Source organism: Lycium barbarum, chromosome 9, assembly GCF_019175385.1.
Source record: "Lycium barbarum isolate Lr01 chromosome 9, ASM1917538v2, whole genome shotgun sequence".
Classification (NCBI taxonomy): domain Eukaryota; kingdom Viridiplantae; phylum Streptophyta; class Magnoliopsida; order Solanales; family Solanaceae; genus Lycium; species Lycium barbarum.
Window position 1 is genome coordinate 106,943,912 of NC_083345.1, and position 20,717 is coordinate 106,964,628.

Here is a 20,717-nt window from a genome sequence, read left to right on the forward strand (position 1 = left end):
CAGGTGCTAACCCCCCCCCCCCCCCCCCCCCTCCTTATGGCTTGACAGATGACAAAGTGCGTGTAACAACCTCTGTAAAGGCACGTGAGGGGCGTGAACCCATGTTCTTCAGCCCGTTTAAGGATTTTTTATTCATGATACTTGATTCACACATTCCAAACCAAGACACTGTGAAATCGAACCAAATGAGAACTACTCTGTTTCAATTTCTCTACAGTCAGAGCTCTCAGTGAAATGGGCAAAAGTGACGTCCTTATGTTTTTCTCTTTATCCTTTCTTATCTCCCTTTTAACTTTTAGTTCCTTTTAACTTTTGTTTTTCTCTAATTGTACTTACTTAGTTAGATTTTATGTTATAATTTTTTGGTAAGTTAACTTTTTTATTCACAAACCAAGTAAGAGTTGTGTACATGTATCCTAACCAAGGTATGGACAACTGCCCCATGACCCTGGTGCTACTCCCTGCTCAAATTACCAACTAACTATCAAAAGTTATGCTAACAAAACTGTTGGTTGATCCCAAAATTCTAGTATGAACATCTGTCTAGACGTTGCATCCGGCCCATTAGCTTCCTTTGCATAGCTCCCCTACAATATACCTCTTGCACAATTGTAGCAGTCAAAGTGCTGATGCTGTTGCTTTTATGCTGAAAGTGCCTTAGGTTTCTCTCTTTCCATATCAAATACACACCAGCTGCCAGAGTCATCTTATAAATGTGTGCCTCAACTGAATTCCCCTTTGCGTTGTTCATAGCCCAGTTTACTTCATCACACCACGTTGTTGGAATCCTCGTAATCCCTTGCCAACGTAATACTCTTCTCCAAATCTCTCCTGACACTGGACAGAGAAAAAACAAATGCTCTAGTGTCTCGGATTGGCCAGCACATAGTGGACAGGATAGATCTTCTATTTCATTCCATCTGGCCACTCTATCTTTGGTTTGTAATCTACCATGGATTGCTAAGTATAATATAAAAATCCATCGAGGCACACTATCTACCATGCTTTTGGAAAGTCACCTCTGAACTGCTTGTACATCCTTTTTATGGAGAACTGTTGGATTTACATAAGATCCTGTTCCTGCATTCCTAACTGGCCCAAATATGTAGCTGCTCTAAGAATTTTCTGCACCATCCAAGATGCCTGTGCAGGTTGAATCATCCAGACCCCATTGTTCCCGTAGTAGCAATGTATCCATTTTATCCATAATTTGTCCTTTTTTGACATAAATTCCAGAATAGCTTACACATAGCAGCTCTGTTCCAAACAAACAGATCAAGAATGTTAAGTCCTCCTGCTGACTTGGGGAGGCATAACCTGTCCCATGCTATAAGTGCAGTCTTATTTACTTCAACACCACCTGTCCACAAGAATATTCTACAAGTGTTCTCCACCAATTGGATGCTTTTCTTAGGTAAAGTGAATATTTGGGACCAAAAGATTTGTATAGAGAATAATACACTTTTAATCAATTGTATCCTTCCAGCATAAGATAAAAACTTAAAGGTCCAACTAGTTATTCTGCCTAGTATTTTATCCAAAAGGGGTTTGCATTGTATAATAGATAGTCGTTTAGTACTTAAAGGTACTCCCAGATACATGATTGGTAATTCCCCCTTTACAAATCCCAAGTACTGTAGTATCTCCTGTTGCACTAGCTGTTTGACCCAAATATTATAATTAAAATCATTAATCTAAATGAAATCTGAAAAAAAAAAAAAAAAACACGTGTAGTGCCACTTGACATTTTAAAAAACTTTTTGGGAGAGTGAACAAATGTTACATAACATGTAATGACCAGGAGGTTTAGCACCTGAGTGTACTGGGGGGGGGGGGGGGTGAAGGGTTAGAATTTGAAAGTTATACTTCAGGGGAGAAACGTAAATTAGACATACTGTAAGTATGAAACTAAGAAAAATGTGATAGTTAAGGGGGGGGGGGGGGGGGAGGGGTTAGCACCTGATCAAAGTAATAGTTCAGGGGAGTAACGTAAACTAGACATAGTTTAAGTATGAAACTAAAAAAAACGTGATAGTTTAGTGGTTTTTGATCCATTATCTCTATCATGAAGTTACATCTATTTGATATAGTAGGTAATCTGCTTAAGTGTACCCAATTTATGGCCAATTAATTAATTTTGAAATATAGCTTTAAAATATGTGTATCCAAAATAAATTGATATAACATTAATACAATCCAAATAGTATATATTTGCTCTTCAAACTTACTTTAGGACATGTTTAGTACACTCTACTACACTAATGGCCTCCACCTCCAACAATTGTTATTGCGCTTATGATGGTTATCGTGCAGGATGAGGTTGGTGGTTGTCGATATCCAGGCTACGGTGGAAATTCTGGTGACAATCACAAAATCGACAACACAAGGCTTATATGCTACCGGAAGGACTGCCAGGAGAAAAATCCGCACAACCATTAGCAGCATAAGCACTTGCCAAGAAATTGCGCGTCCACTCGCAATAAACGATTGGAACTATAAACCTAGTAGCCCTAGCTGCTTGATTAGCTCGTAACATGTTAGCCATGATTGATTGATAGTTTCTTTTATGGGAGAAGATGAATACTAATTTGCTTGAGAGGTAGTGCGATCATATTTTGAAGAAATGGATCAGTTAAAAAGATTGTTCAAATAGTATATTATTTGGTAAGAACTTAATTATAAATTAGTGTAGTAGAGTATACTGAACATGTCCTAAAGTAGAGTTTGAAGAGCAGGGATATACTAATTAGATTGTATCATTGTAATATCAGCTTGTTTTGGGTACACATATTTTCAAACTTTATTTCAAAATTAATTAGCTGGTCACAAATTAGGTACACTTAAGCAGGTTACCTACTATAACAAATAAATGTAACTTCGTAATGCAAATTTTTTTATAACGTCAATGAATATTAGTTAATTAAGAAAAACTGTTGGTTTTACGAGGAACATTTACGTTGAAACATGTAAAATTTGAAATTGAAACTCCATTACATTATCCTACAACTTTAAAATGGGAAATAAAATAAAAAATAATTGATATCAAGCGATTAATAGAGTTGCTAGTACTAACATTACAAATAGAAAAATTCTCTCAATACAAAGATCTAAGTTTTGCTATATCAAAATTCATTTCTTCGTATAAAATCGATTCCCATCGGTGTCCAAAAAAATGAAGGAGAAGGAGATATATATTTAGATGTAAAGAATTAGGGTTTTGAACCCTTTGAAATAGGAGTTTCAAGTCCGAATCTCTTGAGATCCAATAAAACTTAGTTTAAAATTTGAAAATCAAGAAAAAGAAAATCCCTTTAAGCCTTTGTACTCAAATATCAAAGGAAATGTCACGCCCCATTTTCATGGAGCGCGCGGGCACCTACCAAACCCCACTATTGTCACGACCCGACTAGGGGCCATGACGGGTACCCAGGACTAACCACCGAGCACCACTCATTCTATTACTCATCATATTCATTAAGCGTGCATTCATTTATTTATACTTGAATCATAGGGAAAACCATTTTTCATTTGGAAACATAATTACTTTTATATACATAAGTCCTTCGGCTATCAAAATAATAATATAAATACAATAGTAACATAGTGAGACCATAATACCCACACATGAGTATCTACGAACCTCTACTAGAGTACTAGACATATGGACGGGACAGGATCTCGTCTACCCAAAATACATACATATATACACAAAAGAATAACCCCAAATAGCACCTCCGGAATAATGGAGTGCTCCTGTCAATCTGCTAATAACCTCTACGAGTCTGGATTACCTTCCTGTCTACCTGTGGGCATGAACACAGCATCCAAAGAAAAAAGGATGTCAGTACGAACATTGTACTGAGTATGTAAGACATGAATGAAATGAGCATACTAGAGAAATCATAAGTCATAAGATGAGGATATAACCTGCGTGACTTTTAAGGTGGATACATTTCATAAATATATCATATATATATATATATATATATATATATGTATAATCATAGTACATGTGTCCTCATAGCGCATACATCGTATCATATGACTCATCGTCGTTAACCCGCGTCCGGGTAACCATCATATGCCGCCCACTAGTGGTGATCATGCCCGACCCTCTAGGCTTGGTGTAAACATAGCAGCCCGCCTTAGCGGTGTCATGCCCGACCATTAAGGCATGGTGGAATCGTATGCAGCTCGCCTTCGCGGTGACATGCCCGGCCAACTAGGCGCGGTGGAATCGTATCGTCATATAATCATCATAACTTATCATTATTACACATCTCATAGGCATATCATAATCTTATCATAACTTGACATCATCATACATTTATCATTAATATCATACATAGAACTCAGGACAAACAATATATCTGTCACGATGACGTAAGGTCGTAAACCCCCGATTCCATTATGGAGTATTCATAAGCATTCTGCCTCACCTTGAAGGAATTAGCATATAAGGTGAGTGTATACAACGAACAACATCAATAGATCATAATAAGAATCATTAGCTTTGTAGGGACATCATATCATGAACTTTAGAATCGTTAGACTTAAGCTCATCATCATCATTATTGTGCTCATAATGTATCTCTTATCTCATGTGGCTATTTATGAACATAGACTCTCAGTTTTTTTCCGGACTGTAGGAGATTCATGGAGAAGAAGGAAAAATCATGCCATAGGATTCATGCCTTAGAAGGAAAGGGCTAGCCTTACATACCTTTTTCGTTTAACTAATCTATCGCTTGCTTGTTCTCCTCCAATGCCCACATTTCTACCTTCAAGAGAATTCACATTAATATTAGCTAATCGATTACACTAACGTGCTTACTAAAGCTAAAGAAAATTGGGCAGCATCTCCTTTATTGATACTACTTTCTCCATATCATATATCAACTCCCAAACGCCAATAACAACATTCATAATATCGTCATCAATAACTTTTATCAAATTCATCATCATCCAATCCCCACAATTTCCTCTCAAGGTCACCCATAATCATGATCATAGCACAACATCACATTCATTCTCATCTAATATTCCTATCATGTTTTTAACATCATTCATGACGTAATTAAAATCACAACATATCAATAATCATGATTCATATTAATCTACTACTCACAATTACCACAATTTCATATTTTGTAACCCCTTTTTCCATCTTCTTCCATAATCCAAGTGTTTCAACTTTATAATACTTTAAACAACATGGAATAATCATGAAACTCACCTTTGAATGTGTAGGAACGAGTTTTGGTTGGCAATACTTCACTTGAAGAAAACCCTAGCTTCAACTCCCAAGGGATTTCTTGACTCTAGCGACCCCAAAGAGCTTCCTTGCGCTCTATTCACTTGAATTTATGGTATGAACCTTTGATTTCCCTTGTATTCTTGAAAATGGAATGTATGGAATATTCTAGAAGTTTGGAGAGAAGTGAAGAAGTGAGTAGAATGAATAAAATGAGGTGGGAACACATTTAAATACTTGGAATTACTCAGCCTGTCGAGACTTATACGGACCACTTATACGGTCCGTATAAAATTGTACGGTCCGTATAAGTGTCCGTGGTTCACCACCATGGAAGACATACTTCCTGTTGGGTTATACGGACCCTTATACGGTCCGTATAAAGTTCTACGGTCCGTATAATGTGGTCGTGTAACTCGCAGTTTTTCCAAAGTTGTCCTCGTCGTTTCTTTTGATCTCCAATCCTTATACAACCTTCTTAACACTTGTTTAGTACTTCATATATGATCTAAACATCCCTATAACTCATACTCAAGGCCTTACCAAACATTCCTTAACGCAATAATTTACGAAACCTTTCTTAAACCCCACTTATACTCCACTTATCCTTATCAATCCTTATTTCATCAATTCATATAAGTTCAAAATCTTAACGTATGCATTCTATCTTAACGTATGCATTCTAAGACCACTAAATATCCGTCTTATAGTCTTAAGAACTTCCTATTCCCCTTAAGCTCGCATTGGTTCATTCACTACACGACGACATGAAATTTCCAAGGTGTAACAACTATAGTAGGTGAATCCGTCTCAACTTAATCGATTATCTCGACCATTAAATCAATTTACAGAATTAACAATAACAGAAATAATACTAAGTCTGGAATTTCATATTATAAATAATAAGTGCGGAAGAACTACACCCCGAATCTCATGATCTGGATTGTACAAGAGCACTAATCATAAATACATGTCCAAAAGTCTGATAACATAAGTCTAAAACATAATTAAAATGTCTCATGGAAGAAGATGAGACAAAGATGAAGAATAGCCAATCCGAGTAGCTGAGTCCCATATGCTCACCTTGGAAAGCTATCGAGTCTGCCTCGGGACCACTGACGAGGGGTCAATGTCTCACCCAATGCATACTGTGCACTCAAATAAAGAGTACAGGGAAGTAGGGTCAGTACACCACAATGGTACTAAGTAGATATCATCGGCCGACAATAATTAGATCACATATGCACAGTAAAAGGGAAGGGAAGAAGGATCATACTCACCTAACAAGTAATTTAGTCCAACACAATCCAGTAGCAAGTAGTTCAACCACGTATCTCAATTTAGCCAAATGGGAAACAATTCTCAAGAATCCGGTTCCAACATTTGAGCAATACAGTATCAAGTCACACCATTCATAGTTAATAAGGTGATAGCAACAAACATCAACGAAGTAAGACAATCCATCAACATTCAAATGTAATGTATGAAATGCAAATGCAAATGCAATACAGTGATACTCTTGTACTCCGACGACGGAATTCCTCCACTCCTCGGTAGCACAACCCATGGGAGTCCAAGCACCGTCACTCCGCACACGGCTCAGAGGACCCAATCATCTACAAGTATTGTAATATCGGTGTTCCATATCAGCCCCTCCACACACAACTCTGAGGTGACTTACCATGTTCCATAATAAGTCCCTCAGCACACAATTCAGAGGTGACTTACCATGTTCCATCACTACAAAAAAAATAGCGTTTAGCGACGGACGTATTCCGTCGCTAATCAACATATATCTGTCGCTAAACATGTGTTGCAACAGATTAGCAACAGAAAGTCGTCTGTTACGATTATGCACGTTGCTAACCTCTTAGTGACGGAAAAATGAAATCCGTAGCAAACTTAGCGACGGAGTAGTGACGTATGAGATCCGTTCCACATTATAGCAACGAAATATTTTGTCGCTATTTTTATGAATTCCGTGACTAATTTCATATTTCATTTTGTCGTTTTAGTAAATTAGCGACGAAAACCTTTGTCGCTAATCCGTTGCAAAATATTTGAATTATTTATGCCCGACATTTAGTGACAATACAATGTTTGTCGCAGTCCGTAGCCTACTGTTTTCCCTCTAGCAACGACCAAAATCCGTCGCAAATCTGTCACAAATATTTTTGTTCTAAAAATATTTTTATTTATTTATTTTAAATACAGCTATTGAAACATACCAAATTTAAATTAACAAATACCCTTAAAAATAACTGACATTCACATAAAATAACATTTACAAAAAAGATTCAAAATAGATATCTGATGTGCCGTGAATTTCGGCACATTTTATGCCTTTGTAACTAGAAGTGTTGCTTGTTTTTAAGTGTTTTTACATTGTTTTTGTGTTTTATAGGGTAGGTTAACTAAGAATCGGAAATGAGATGAAATGCTGAAAAACGGACAAATTGGAGCTAAATGACGGTCCGTAACTCATGTTACGGTCCGTAGCATTGAACCGTAGCAGGAGCCAAATTTCCAGAAAGTTTTCATTGGAAACATCAGTGTTACGATGTGGTGATACGGTCCGTAACTCATGTTACGGTCCGTCACATCTCACCGTAGCATCAGCCAAAATTCCAGAGAGTTACCAAGTAAATGTCACAAGTTACGCTTCAGAAGGACGGACCGTAACACAGGTTACGGTCCGTCGCATGGTGGCCGTAACAACAAGTGGACAAATGACGAAATGAAGGACGGACCGTAACCTGAGTTACGGTCCGTAACTAGGCCGCGTAAGGGCACTTTTGTCCAGAAACTTGACGCGATTTGTGGCTCTATAAATACTTAATGTAGGGTTTTAATTCAGCAGCCAGATATATTTTTGAGAGCATAAACTCTAGGTTTTTCATATTAGAAGTTTTTGGAGCATTTAAGGCAACTACTTCACTTCCATTCCACCTTGTAGTTGCATTGTAAGTATATTATGTCAACTTTTAAGCTTTCTTTGCTAGTTAAGATTATGAGTAGCTAATTTTAAAGCTAAGGTTGTGAATCCCATGATGGATATTATGTGAATGGGTTTCTATTATTGATATATGCATACTGGTTGTTGGTATTCATTCAGTTTTTGTGATTTAGCGTTGGGTGATGATTGCAAGCATTATCCTAAGCCATTATATTAAATTTTCTTGGGAAAGAAAGTTAGTATTGGTAAGATTCAATGACAATGACTCGAGGCGTTAACCCTCGTTTAATAGACTAACTTAGGGATGAGAACAAGTCTAAATTGGCATTTTTGGTCATTCTTCGATTGCAACTCTTTTACATTCGGAAGAATCATAAAGAGGAAATACGACTTAATTGTTGGAAAACATTAAGAAGTTCTTAAGAGACCAAGTGCATATTCACAGAACAACCATTAGAAATATATCACATTGAAACCTGAAGCATAATATCTAATCAAATTGGGGAACACAACCTTAGTCTCTATTTCGCATTAAATACAATTTCAGCCAAAATACTTAATTACATTATTCAACAACTATTTCAAACTATCAGGAATAGGATTAAAGCCTTTAATGACTAGTATCGCATACGATTAGTACTCTTTTCTCTCCATATTCCCTATGGGATTCGACCCCAACCTTGTTGGGTTACTATATTTGACAACGTCCGCTTTACATCATTAATAGGTGTAATTTGAGCGTATCAATATTGAAATCCTCATCGTTAAGTCCAAAACACCGACAAGGCCAAGCTATCAACTACCAAAAGAACCCACATCCGTCAAGTATTGTTAGTGCATAATTTTTTTCTTTCCAACAAAAACATAGATAACATAAAAAACTAATGCATGGGTGAAGGACTGCGATCATCATCAGAAACTAAAGGATCAACATCGTCAACGTTAGCAGCAGTAGTAGGAGGCACTATGGGTGTCACAACTGATGGATTTTCAATAGGAGTATTTGGATGATGTGATGGTGAAGAAATCACTCCGCGTGCCTTCTCAATAAATAAAGGAAGCAAGCGTTCAGTCAGTGTAGGAATCAATCGCATCACTAACTCCTCCATATTTTCTGCCGGTGCTGATTGAGAAGTTGAAGGTGGTGCTGATGCTGAAGCATTAAAGCCAGAATTGACGCAAAGATTCGGCCCATAATAACTTTGTGCTTGAGATCCAAGACCATATATTCTTCTCTTCCTTGTTCCCCCAGCAGCTTCGTAATATGCTTCACATTGATCAATATCAGACTGAGACTGTGATTTTTCCCGTAATATTTCTTGATATCTTTCCTGTAATAAGTAGTGAAATTAAAACATCAAGAATACTAACCATTCAATTTTACCAAATAAAAAGAGAAATGAATTCCAAAGATAAGGGAGCAGATATTTATCCATTTTTTGTTGGAATTGAAGTCTCATGATGACCAGCAAAAAAGAGTTTCATACAACTTGGATATAAATGATCATATACACTGTCTCACAGTCAAGTAACAGAACATGAAAACAAAGACAATTAGAGTTCCTAAACAACAAATAGAAGGACAATTTCAGGCTATTTTCCTACTGATTTAAGTCATTACTGATACTACTTTTCAGTTCTTCCTGTCTAGTAGACTGTTTATATCAAGCAAAAGTAAATTGACCAACATCAATAGGATATGCAGCTTCATAAATAAAAAGTAAAATTGATATACCTAACAAAAAGCAAATTATGCATAAGCACATTCATAAGGGGACCAAGTAGAGATCTTTATCAACAATTCAACATGCAGAACAATGCAAGAATAATGAGCCATTCAAGTAATCCTAACAACTTTGTATAAATAGGCATGTAACTTCAAAACTCATTCACAGCTATGGGAGTTTGAATAGGGCAACTAGCAGCTGGTTCCACTGCATCACAAGAACAGGCTAGTGTTGTCACTTTGCGGACTTGGTTTGGTTGATGTTGGTGTACAAGTTATAGAGACTAACAGGCACAAGGTTGCATAAATGCATCACTTGTTGCTGCTGCTGCTGTGAGTCAGGAGGGGAACACAAGGATTAAAAGAATAAAAATAAAAAATAAAAAAAGACTGTGCAGACAAGGCTGGAGGTGTTTGCTGGTTTGTAGCAAGGAATAAACACCAGAAGCTTGATATTACTGATCCATGGAGAAATAATGATTTTGGCTTGGAGGCTAGCTGCTGGTGAAATTGCTGGTGTGATAGGAAAACCAGCACAGATGAAGTCTACTGCTTGTATCCGTTTTGTTTTTTGCTGGTGCAAGGGTGGTTCAAGGTGGATTTCTATCTTTGTTCTCTTGATCCTAGGTGCATAGGATGTGATATAAGAACAATTTTTATAGTGCATATCATGTTCATATGGAAGTGGTATGCTCAAAAGCTTATTGACATGCAAGTCTGAAAGCTTGACACTAAGCAGGAGGAGGGTACTATATTCAAAGCTGGTGTATATTGTGGGACTGGTTTGGTTTGAAGAGGTGGAGATTGATTAGAACTGGCTCATATGAAGAACAGGAGGATATTCATTGCTAAACAACAAGTTTGTTGGTGTTGGACTGAAAAAGACATATGATCATCATGTTCAAGTCTTTTTGGAGGAGAACATGGTGATATTTTTATTCACTAATAAAGTTTTCTTTTTTGCAGGTATCACTGATCTTAGGTCAAATGCACAGAGGAAATATCAATGGACAGCAGGTACTTAGTCTACATGGAACTGTCAAAACAACAGGAAGCAGCTGTTGTTTTTTTACAATGACATGGGAAATAATGCAAGTTGAGGTGACAAACTGGTTTTTCAAGTATAAATGATCAATATACAGCAAATGGAAAGGTACATTGGTATGGAGAGAGTCACTTTTCTACAGCTCCACCAGACCACACAGTGCAGCTAGCAGCTGGTGTCTATTATTGCAGTTGGTACTGGTCACTGATCCTATGCATGGAAAATATGGACGAAAGGGAGTTCATATGGACAGTTGGGGACACACACGAAGGAACATACTTTGGGAAGCAGCTGCAGCCTGGGCTTGCTGGTTTTCTGATCTGCAGGTTCACAAAGTTGCAGATGATTTCACATGTTGCTACTTGAAGCAGCTGGAGGGAATCAGTGCATCATTTGTGCAGATCAGATGAAAATGGGCAGTACTGCTTGGGCAAAACACTGTTGTTTACAGCAGCTAGGAAAAAGCAGTGCAATGCATGGATTATACTATCACAAAGATAATCAGTTGTGTCAATGATCTAACTATAAAGTGAAGTGCAATTGGTATTGCTAAGGATTTCCTTGCAGTAAGTTGCTAAAGAGTGTTATCTCAAGCTGAGGGCACAGTACCAGAAAATACTATCTGCATATTTGCAGCCGGGCTATTTACTAAAGTCATCATATAAGGCTTAAGTTTTTCATTAGTTTAATTCTGAAATTATAAAATTTTGAACTTACATGGACAGCTCGGGCCCGCTCATCAACAAAAGATTCTCCATCATGATCATGTGTATGAACGTGCAAATGTACCTCACCTGGTGTTGTATCTCGACCCTTTGCAACAGCCTATGCAAAAGTTACTCATTTCAGAAAATTACACCAAGAACAATAGCAGTATAACCAACAATAGACAAACCTAAATAATTCAAGAAAGACAACAATGTAGTAATCAAGAAAATAACAATATATAGACCTAGGTAAACCAGAATCAAGAACTGCAAAAAACACCTTGCAAAACCAATTTTCAAGTAGTATTTTTCAAGTAGTAAATATAAAAAATTTAAGAGTGTATGAAAAAATATATACTTACAAGTCTCTTGTGATGCTCCCCAATGCAGATAGAGACACCTGTGTGAGTCCAGGCAGGAATTGTTGACACCCAATTTTATCCCTACTTTATTCCAATTTATTTTCTCGGGCTTCTAAATTTATTGACGAACTAAATACTTTATTTTCACTATTTTTTTTATTTCTACTACTATTAATATCTCTACTTTCATTTTCACTATTTTACTTCAACATTACTAGTATTACTTTACCACAAATTTTAAATGGTTCGTCAACGTTTCATTTTAGGATTTTCACTCGATAAATTAATTTTACTTTATTAAATCCTTTACTTTCTATATATTAATTACTATTTATCTTCACGTAATATATATTGTACTAGTTACTAGTTATTAAATTAAAAGCGAAAAAAAAAATTAATAAAGGAGGGAGGATCCACAATTTCAGCCAAATTATTAGCCCAAAACGACAAGCCCATTACCCTTTAAAACAACTCAGCTCACCATTATTCCATTTAACGGACCCGGCCCACACCATTTAACAGCTTACACGTCCAGCCCAACTAAAAATCACCCAACAGATCAACCCAAACGGAACAACCCATTACCCGACCCGACGACCGGCCCAATCTTTTAACCCCTAAACCTAATGAACGATCAGTTCCCCTTCTCTTCCATGCCTCTCCCACTCTCTCGTCTCTCTCCTCTCTCCTCTCTCCCTCCCATTTCTAGAAAAAACCCAGATGCCTTTAGCCATGGAAAGCCTTTGTCCACACCATTTCCATACAAAAGACGTCCCTATATCTACTTTGCATGTGCTTGCTCTGTCGTTGACAAATAAAAGTCCTCCCATTTTCGCTTCAAAACACAATCGATTCACATAGACCAGAAAAATCGATCCATTTCGGCCATAAATACGAAGCAAGTCACGTGAATCAAGCCCAAAGTTCTGATTTTGGAACGAATTTGATTTCAATTCCCGCCCAAACGAAACCCTAGAGTTTCAATTTTCACCAATAAATATCATCTTAAGTCATCAGCCGAAGAGGGTTTTTTTTTAGTCCACAGCTTATCCCCCAAAAATTCATACTATTTAAATCATTATGATTTGCTCTTGGACACTACCGAGATAAGAGTTTCTGTTTTGTTTCAACCCGAGATACAGAATTGTTCGGGAGTAGAGTTCTTTTTCAGCCACTTGAACCCTTCCTAAACATTTTACACTTCTTTCAATCACTATATTTGGGAACACCCACTTGAAAGATTAAATCGTTTTGTTCTTCGGCTATTACTTTAAAAAATCGAGGGTAGATCGAGACTCCCACACCCTGTTCACTGCACCCGAAAGAGGTGATTTTCTTTCCTTTTAGTTTATTTTGTATTTTATCTATATGATGGTCGTGTGTCCTGAATTACTGATGTATGCATGTTTGAGTTAACTGCTCGTCCTGTTCAGTCAGATTAGTTGCTTAATTATTAGTTTAGGCATGTTTTAATTCTTGCCTAACCATACTAAGGTACTGGTAGTTGTTGTTATTGAAGTTGATGTTTGGTTAATTGAAGTCTCTTTTTAGCTGACAAAGTCCTAGCTGTTTGTTTAAACGGATATGATTGATGTTGGCTGGTTAGTTTGAGATTTATGTCGGTCTACAAGGTCATGGCTGTTCGTTTAGGTTGGTAGGATTCATATTGAATGGCTAGCTTGAGACTTAGGTTAGCTTACTATATCATCGCTGTGTGGTTTAAGTCGAATTCGATTAATGCTAAATGATAGTTGCTGGTCTGGTTAGTCATAGTTTCCTCATCTTAGTTTGTTTTCATTTAGTTCTGTTTGTTTTTCAGATTCCCGTAGCTTAGTTCTGTTCTTAATTTTATTTCTGCTTTAGTATGTAATCCTCAATCCTCTCCCTTTCAATTTCAGCCTTTAATTCTGATTATTATGTGATATTTGTGGTTATTGAGTAATTAATGTTAGTCGGTGAGTGATTGGCGTGTTTGTAGCTCATTCATTTAGTATGGATGCAAGTTAGCTCTAATCATATAATTTTGGCTCTGTTTTGTTTTGAATAACGAGCCTTGTGAACTGTTTGTTATAACTGCTAATTGAATCTGTTTCCTGAGTTCAACTTTATTTCTTTTCAGTCTCCCTTTCCTGATTTGTTTAAAGAAATGAAAAGATTTTAGTTGGGTTGTTTAAGTTTTTTCATTCTTCACTTGAGATATTGGTCTCTTCTGAAATTCGGGACTGAACAGTTAAGGATAGAGTTGATGCCCTCTGATTTTTTCTTTTCAACTGCACTGATAGGAAGAAACAGGTTATTAGCTAAAAAATAGAACTTCTATGCCTAAGACCTTAATCTTCAGTTGCTTTGAAGTTTATAGTTATGTATTACATGGTTTCTTATATCTTAATAATATATGGTTGTCAATTTGACACTAATATTTTGTATGCCAAATGAATGATCACTGACCCAGCGTCCTAATCTGTTGAGGTTCATCTAAGTTTGGCCTGAAACATGCAATTCCAGTTCTTTGTGATGTTCTACTCTTCTTTTATTCATCTACCGCATTTCGATATCCTTTTTCTAATGTCTTTTCTTTTTGTTTCATGATTTGCCGGAGCCGCGAGGAGTTCCGTTTTGAGACTCGATGATGCCGCAAGGCCCGAACTTGCATCCATTTCCCTCGTCTGTTTCATTCTATTGAAATATCTCTGAACCAAAGCAACAAGAGGAAGAGAAAAAGATAGTTGCAGCATCTTTCATTTTGATCTTCCTGGCGGGGATTCTTTTCTTTTAATTTCGTTTCCTCTGCTTATGTCTGCTTTTTTTTCTACCTGTGTTATACTTGCTTGACGATAACCTGTTGTTGAATTATGTAATCAGTATTTGTCTTCTGGTTTGTTTACTACTTTAGCTAAATAACAAGGTAGTTTTGGTCTCATTCACGTTGTTGGTTGACCTAAACATGTTAGCTGCACTAAAATATACTCACATCATGTCTAATTAAATACACTAGCAATGCTTAAGTTATTATGGTTAATAACCAGCTTCATTTAAGGTTCTACTTAATTAATAGTGAACAAAGTTACTTAGGTTTGGAGTTTTCCCCAAGTGTTTTCCACTAAAACGCTTATCTTACTAAGTGGTCTTTTTTTTTTTTTTTTGACAAAATCTAATCCCTCTGAAAATTCACCTTAAAGTTTTTGCTTCCAAGTCCCTTGCACGACAAACTCGGTATTTTATAAAATCCAATGGTTATCGTCAATGTCAACTTCAAATAGAAGATATATGTTTGTAAGTCACACTAGGGCCCTTTTCAAATGAAGTTGATACAAACGTTCCCTTTCTTTGAATATATTTTAGTTAATTCTGTCCCTCTCAACGCCTAGATTTTAAATATTTCTTTTCACATTTACACTTAGCCTAATTAACATCACTCTGGTCGGTTAACCATTATTAATGGAATTTAAAGGATGCCTAATACCTTCTCTTTAAATTAATTGAACCCGTACCTAGAATCATTTGGTTTCGTAGACTTTAAAATAAAATCAACTTTAGATAATTACTTTAATTAACTTTAGGTGCCCTAATTCACCATAAATAATTAGGTGGCGACTCCTAACTTTAAATAACCCCGGAATTACCGGGATGTTGCAAACTATTTTGACTCCGGTTAAAATAGGGTATAACAGCTTGGCGACTCCGCTGGGGACACTTAGGTTCTAACCATAACGGACTTAGTTTAATTAGGCTTTGTGTGCTTGTCTAAATTACTTTATTTGTTGTTAACTATTTTTACGTGCTATTAATTGTTTGTTTGATATAAACTGTTTACGTGTTACTGCTTTGATAAACTGTCATTTCGTTTCATTTTCCTCCACTCTTGGAAAATTCACACAAATTCACACACTTAAAGCGGATTCGCGGTTCGCGGCCGTGCACTACAAAATCACTCTTTAGTTGGATTGATCCTGTGGATTTAGTCGATCGGCGGTGCAGTCGACAGCCACAGACTTTCCACTCCCAAGTTGTCCACTTGGGAGAACCTTGTGTCGTAGGAAACCAACTCTTAGTCAACCTAAGATAGAGCTAAACCAACACCTTTAATAGGAGCATACATTTCATGACCTAGGAGGCTTAATACCCTTGGTGTATTAAGCCCATTAGATGACTTTACCCAAACGTCCAAGTGGGTCCACGACCCCGGGTGACACTAATCATACTTTATGTGCATGTTTGAAGGATAACTGTGCCTAAATATCGACTATTTGCTTTAACTAATCAAACCTTAGGAGGGAGAGAATGACTAACGTTTCTGTGACAGGTATGGATCTGCATTGGAGTACGTCCGTGATCCACAATCGACGAAGACCAAGGACACCACAAAATGGAGCTGTACATTTAGACATAGAAAATTGTATTTACTTTACTTAGATTAGGAAATACTTTACATTGTATTCATTTGGTATGTAATAAAATTACATTACTTTTGTAGTTTATTTCGGGAATTAGAACTTGTTTAATTAGCCAAAAGCAACGGGATGACGTATTATGGCACACTTTACCCTTCAAACAAACGTTAGGCCTACCTCTGGCGCAAAGAAGTCACATGCATATTAGGACACGTTATTGTTTGATATACCCGTTTATATTTGTTTGACAACTTGTTTGACTTTATTTGACTCTATTTGCTACATGACTTATTTGACTTTACGTGATCATGACTTTACCTAGATATGTTAATGAGGCTGATATGATATGCACTTTTATGTTTCTTTTTATTTTTATTCCCAAAGAGAGTTGATTCATGTTGACACTCGAGCTGGCCGACCACCCTTACCTCACAAGGTCAAAGACGTCATCCTTACCTCGACGCAGCTGGGCTGTTCAGGGAAAAGAAATTACTATGTCTGATCCAGCCGCACCTATTTCAACTGGTTTGGAAAACATCGTGATCTCTAGTGATCCCCCCGAGACTTCCGAACATAGAACTACTATTCAACATGATGAACACATCGCCCGCTTGACTCAAGAGATCGAGGACCTACGTGGAGAACTGACTCGGGTTAGGGACCTGGCCAATTTGTCCGTTACACTCCAAAGTCCACCTCCTGAACCCAGAACTGTCGCACCAAACCCACCTCATTTGCCATCACTTGAATCTCCTGTTCCTGAACACTTTCCTCCACAAAATAATGCACCCACCAACAACAACTTTCCTCCAATCACCCTCGCAAATCCACCAAATCCAACATACGTCTATACCCCTCCACAAAGTCAACCACCCACCTACACTACGTACGCTACTCCTAATCCACCACCCGTCAACCCACCAAATCAATCACTAGTTCATACTCCTTACATTACTTTACCCACCAACGCTAATCCACCACCTACAACTACTCCTCTAAACCCACCAAACCAACTACCTACAAATACCACCTATAACACACCACCTCCACTTCAAAACACTCCCACCGTCCAAACTTATCCAACCCAGCATATACAAGGGGCACATTTTGTCACTCCCAACGCACAATATGTTCCTCCGGTATATGCAGCGGAAACACAAGCCTTTACCAACCTAGTAACGGTCAGGTTCCAGCCCGAGGTGGATCAATACGAGGAAATGGAAAAGGAGGCAAAAGCGAGGGCGGATGATATGTTGTTAAAAGAGATCACAGTCTCAAAGAAGCAATGAGAAACCTTCAAGTTGCTAGGGGGAGCAAAAGTGTAGAATATGAGGATCTGTGTGTCCATCCTGACGTTGATTTACCCGTGGGCTACAACCGTTGAAATTTGATACATTTAATGGAACAGGCGACCCTCATACACACTTAAGGGCTTATTATGACAAACTGATCGGAGTAGGTAGAGACCAGAATATCAGGATGAAACTATTCATAAGAAGCTTATCTGGTGAAGCTCTCACTTGGTATACACAACAGGACGTTCGCAAATGGCGTGGTTGGAGTGATATGGCACAAGACTTTATGGATAGATTCAGTTTTAACACCGATATCACACCGGATAGAGTTTACATGACCAAGTTAACTAAGAAGTTAACTGAGTCGTTCCGCGAATATGCGTTGTGTTGGAAGTCAGAAGCAGCCAGGGTTCAACCCCCGATGAATGACAGAGAAATGACTGCTACTTTCATTGAATGCCAGGCTGGCATACTTTATGAGAAAATGATAGGTATGATGGGACAGAAATTCACAGAAGTTGTCCGAATGGGAGAAGCCTTAGAAGAAGGCATCAAATCAGGAAAAAATCAGGATCTTACTGATTTGCAAGCAGTAAACAAGGCTATTCAATCTGGTTCCATCAGTGGGACCAAAAAGAAGGAAGAAGACGTCGCTGCAGTCATGAATGTCCAAGGACATAAGCCAAGCCAAGCCATTACATACTTTAACCATCCACAATAGCCTTTCTACCCTTACCACTACGCTAAACCCTACTAAACTCCATTATCTCCTTACCCTGTCTACAACGCTCAAGCAAACTACTACCAACCCCGAGCACCTCCACATCAAAACCCACGTCCATATCAATCCGTTCAAGCTCCCACTTACCAAAATCGACCACATACCGCACCTAAAGCCCTTCCAAACCCTGACATAAAAAGTACCCGTAATTATACTCGGTTCGCTGAACCCTTGGCTCAGTTGTTCGAAAGACTGAAAGTTGCAGGCGTAATACAACCAATTGAAGGGAAAATTCTCGATCCCATTCCAAGATGGTTTGATGGTTCCAAAAGTTGTGCATACCATTCTGGAGTTGCTGGGCACGACACTGAGGATTGCTATGGGCTCAAAAACAAAATCGATGCCTTGATTAAGGAAGGAGCAATCCAACTTACTGGAGCTCAGCCCAACGTGGACAACAACCCTCTACCTACTTATGAAAATGCCGATTTGAACATGATCACTGTTGAGGAAGATGGAGATGTGAAAGAAGCCATCATGCCATCAACCTTTGTTTCTCCCGTGAAAACAATCCAAAGACAAGCAACTATGAAGATTACTGCTACAACTACTCATAACACCGAGACACCGACTATCTAGGGTGTCGAACCAGGAGAGACTTTGAAGAATTGGACTTGTACTCCGTCCCTGGTTCGCCGAGAGTCTTGGTAGATTGAACTGTAGTGAACTTTTTTTTGAGATAGCACGATTTTAAAATTGAGGCTTAAATCGTGCCCCAAAAACTTTTGTTGCTTTGCCTCATCTTTTGAGAACTTAAATTTCCCAATCTATGAACGCATTTCTGATTTTCCTTAACTGTCTGTTATTTGTTATTTTCTATTTTACTTTAGTATACAAATTATCAAATCTGCCAATTTCACGATCGTGACATAAAATGAACGAATGAACCAAGTACACCTCGAGAGAGTAACAAGGAAAACTAGAGGACAAGACAAGATTCCACTTGGAAGCAACTGAAATAGCCGATAGAAAATGATATAAACATGAAGGCTATCAAGTCAAAGAAGACATAAAAAGATGATATTAGATTGCCTAGTTTGCAACCTTTCCTTTAACGTAGTACGAACTACGCTGACCTGATTACCGTGGTAGGATACGTAGGCAGCCCACATAGGGTTCGGTTGCATTATAACAGAAAATCCAAAATCCTTATATAAGGAGAACTACGCATGGCCTGATTCCCTCGGCGGGATTCGTAGACTATCAATACACGGGTCAGTCACATTTAGACAGAAATCCAACAAACCTTTAGCCATTTTACATAACAGAACTACGCTGACTTGATTTCCTTGGTGGGATACGTAGGCAATCCACATCGGATTCGGTCCTTTTCAAACCATTTCTATGTACCTTACGAACTACGTTCCGACCTGATTCCCTTGACGGGATACGTAGGCAACCTACATAAGGTTCGGTCACACCACAACATAAATTCAGTATACCCTTATGAGCCCAAAACTGGGGCATATCTTGAAAGATATAAACAAGAGAATGGTTGGAAATCGACAAGATTAGATAGGAAGTATCATAGACAAATGACTTTTCAATTGTTTCAGAAGTGTCACAATCTAAAGTCGGCAGAAATATTTTACAACTTACATACATATATATATATTCTTACATACATACACCTACGTATATATCTTTCCTTATACATATACTTACATATATACCTTTTAAATTAAACACTTTCTTTCAATTGTTTCACTACTATTCATCTACTGAGGCTTGTACGGAGATCACAAGATCCAAACAAACAAGACGAATGGAGCGCTAACAACGTCAAGCTTCGAGTCAACACGAATCAACTTCCCCCTCCCAAACTAAGAATTTTTCTTTGAGTGCAGGAATTAAAAGGCCGCGAGACCAACAATCAAGTCTATCAATCATGGCCGAAAAAACATCATTTGGCCCATTATGGCCTCGCCTTAAAAGCCAAACGGCTTTATTTCCAACTTTATCTTTAATTTCATTTTTATCATAACAACTTTATGACTTTATTGTCAGATACACCTGTTTTTGTAGGATTGTCGAGATCGAAGACGAGTTAAATCAAGATTACATTGAAGACGTCATTAATTGGGCTTATCACGATCTCATCAACATCAGTAGCCAAACGGCTACACTATTACTTTATTCTATATTTTATCAATTACTTTATCATTTACTTTACCAACTTTAACGACTTTATCCTGAACTT

The 20,717-nt window shown here is 37.7% G+C and overlaps 1 protein-coding gene across 1 annotated transcript; it reads right to left on the reverse strand.

Moving 5' to 3' along the window:
* Nucleotides 1–416: 416 nt before the first annotated feature.
* LOC132612126 (uncharacterized) lies at nucleotides 417–1,003 on the reverse strand. The gene is made up of 2 exons (XM_060326462.1): nucleotides 599–1,003; nucleotides 417–461 (listed from the first exon to the last, which is right to left on the reverse strand). The coding sequence occupies exons 1-2, from the start codon at nucleotides 1,001–1,003 to the stop codon at nucleotides 417–419; spliced, it is 450 nt and encodes a 149-aa protein (XP_060182445.1).
* Between the last annotated feature and the right edge of the window lie 19,714 nt (nucleotides 1,004–20,717).

Bases quoted from the DNA above. Each gene is read 5' to 3' on its own strand.
- LOC132612126 (XM_060326462.1), bottom strand. From the start codon at position 1,003: ATGGTAGATAGTGTGCCTCGATGGATTTTTATATTATACTTAGCAATC. The intron at 462-598 runs GTATATTGTAGG...TAATTTGAGCAG, and splicing joins CTGCTACAATTGTGCAAGAG to GGAGTAGCACCAGGGTCATG.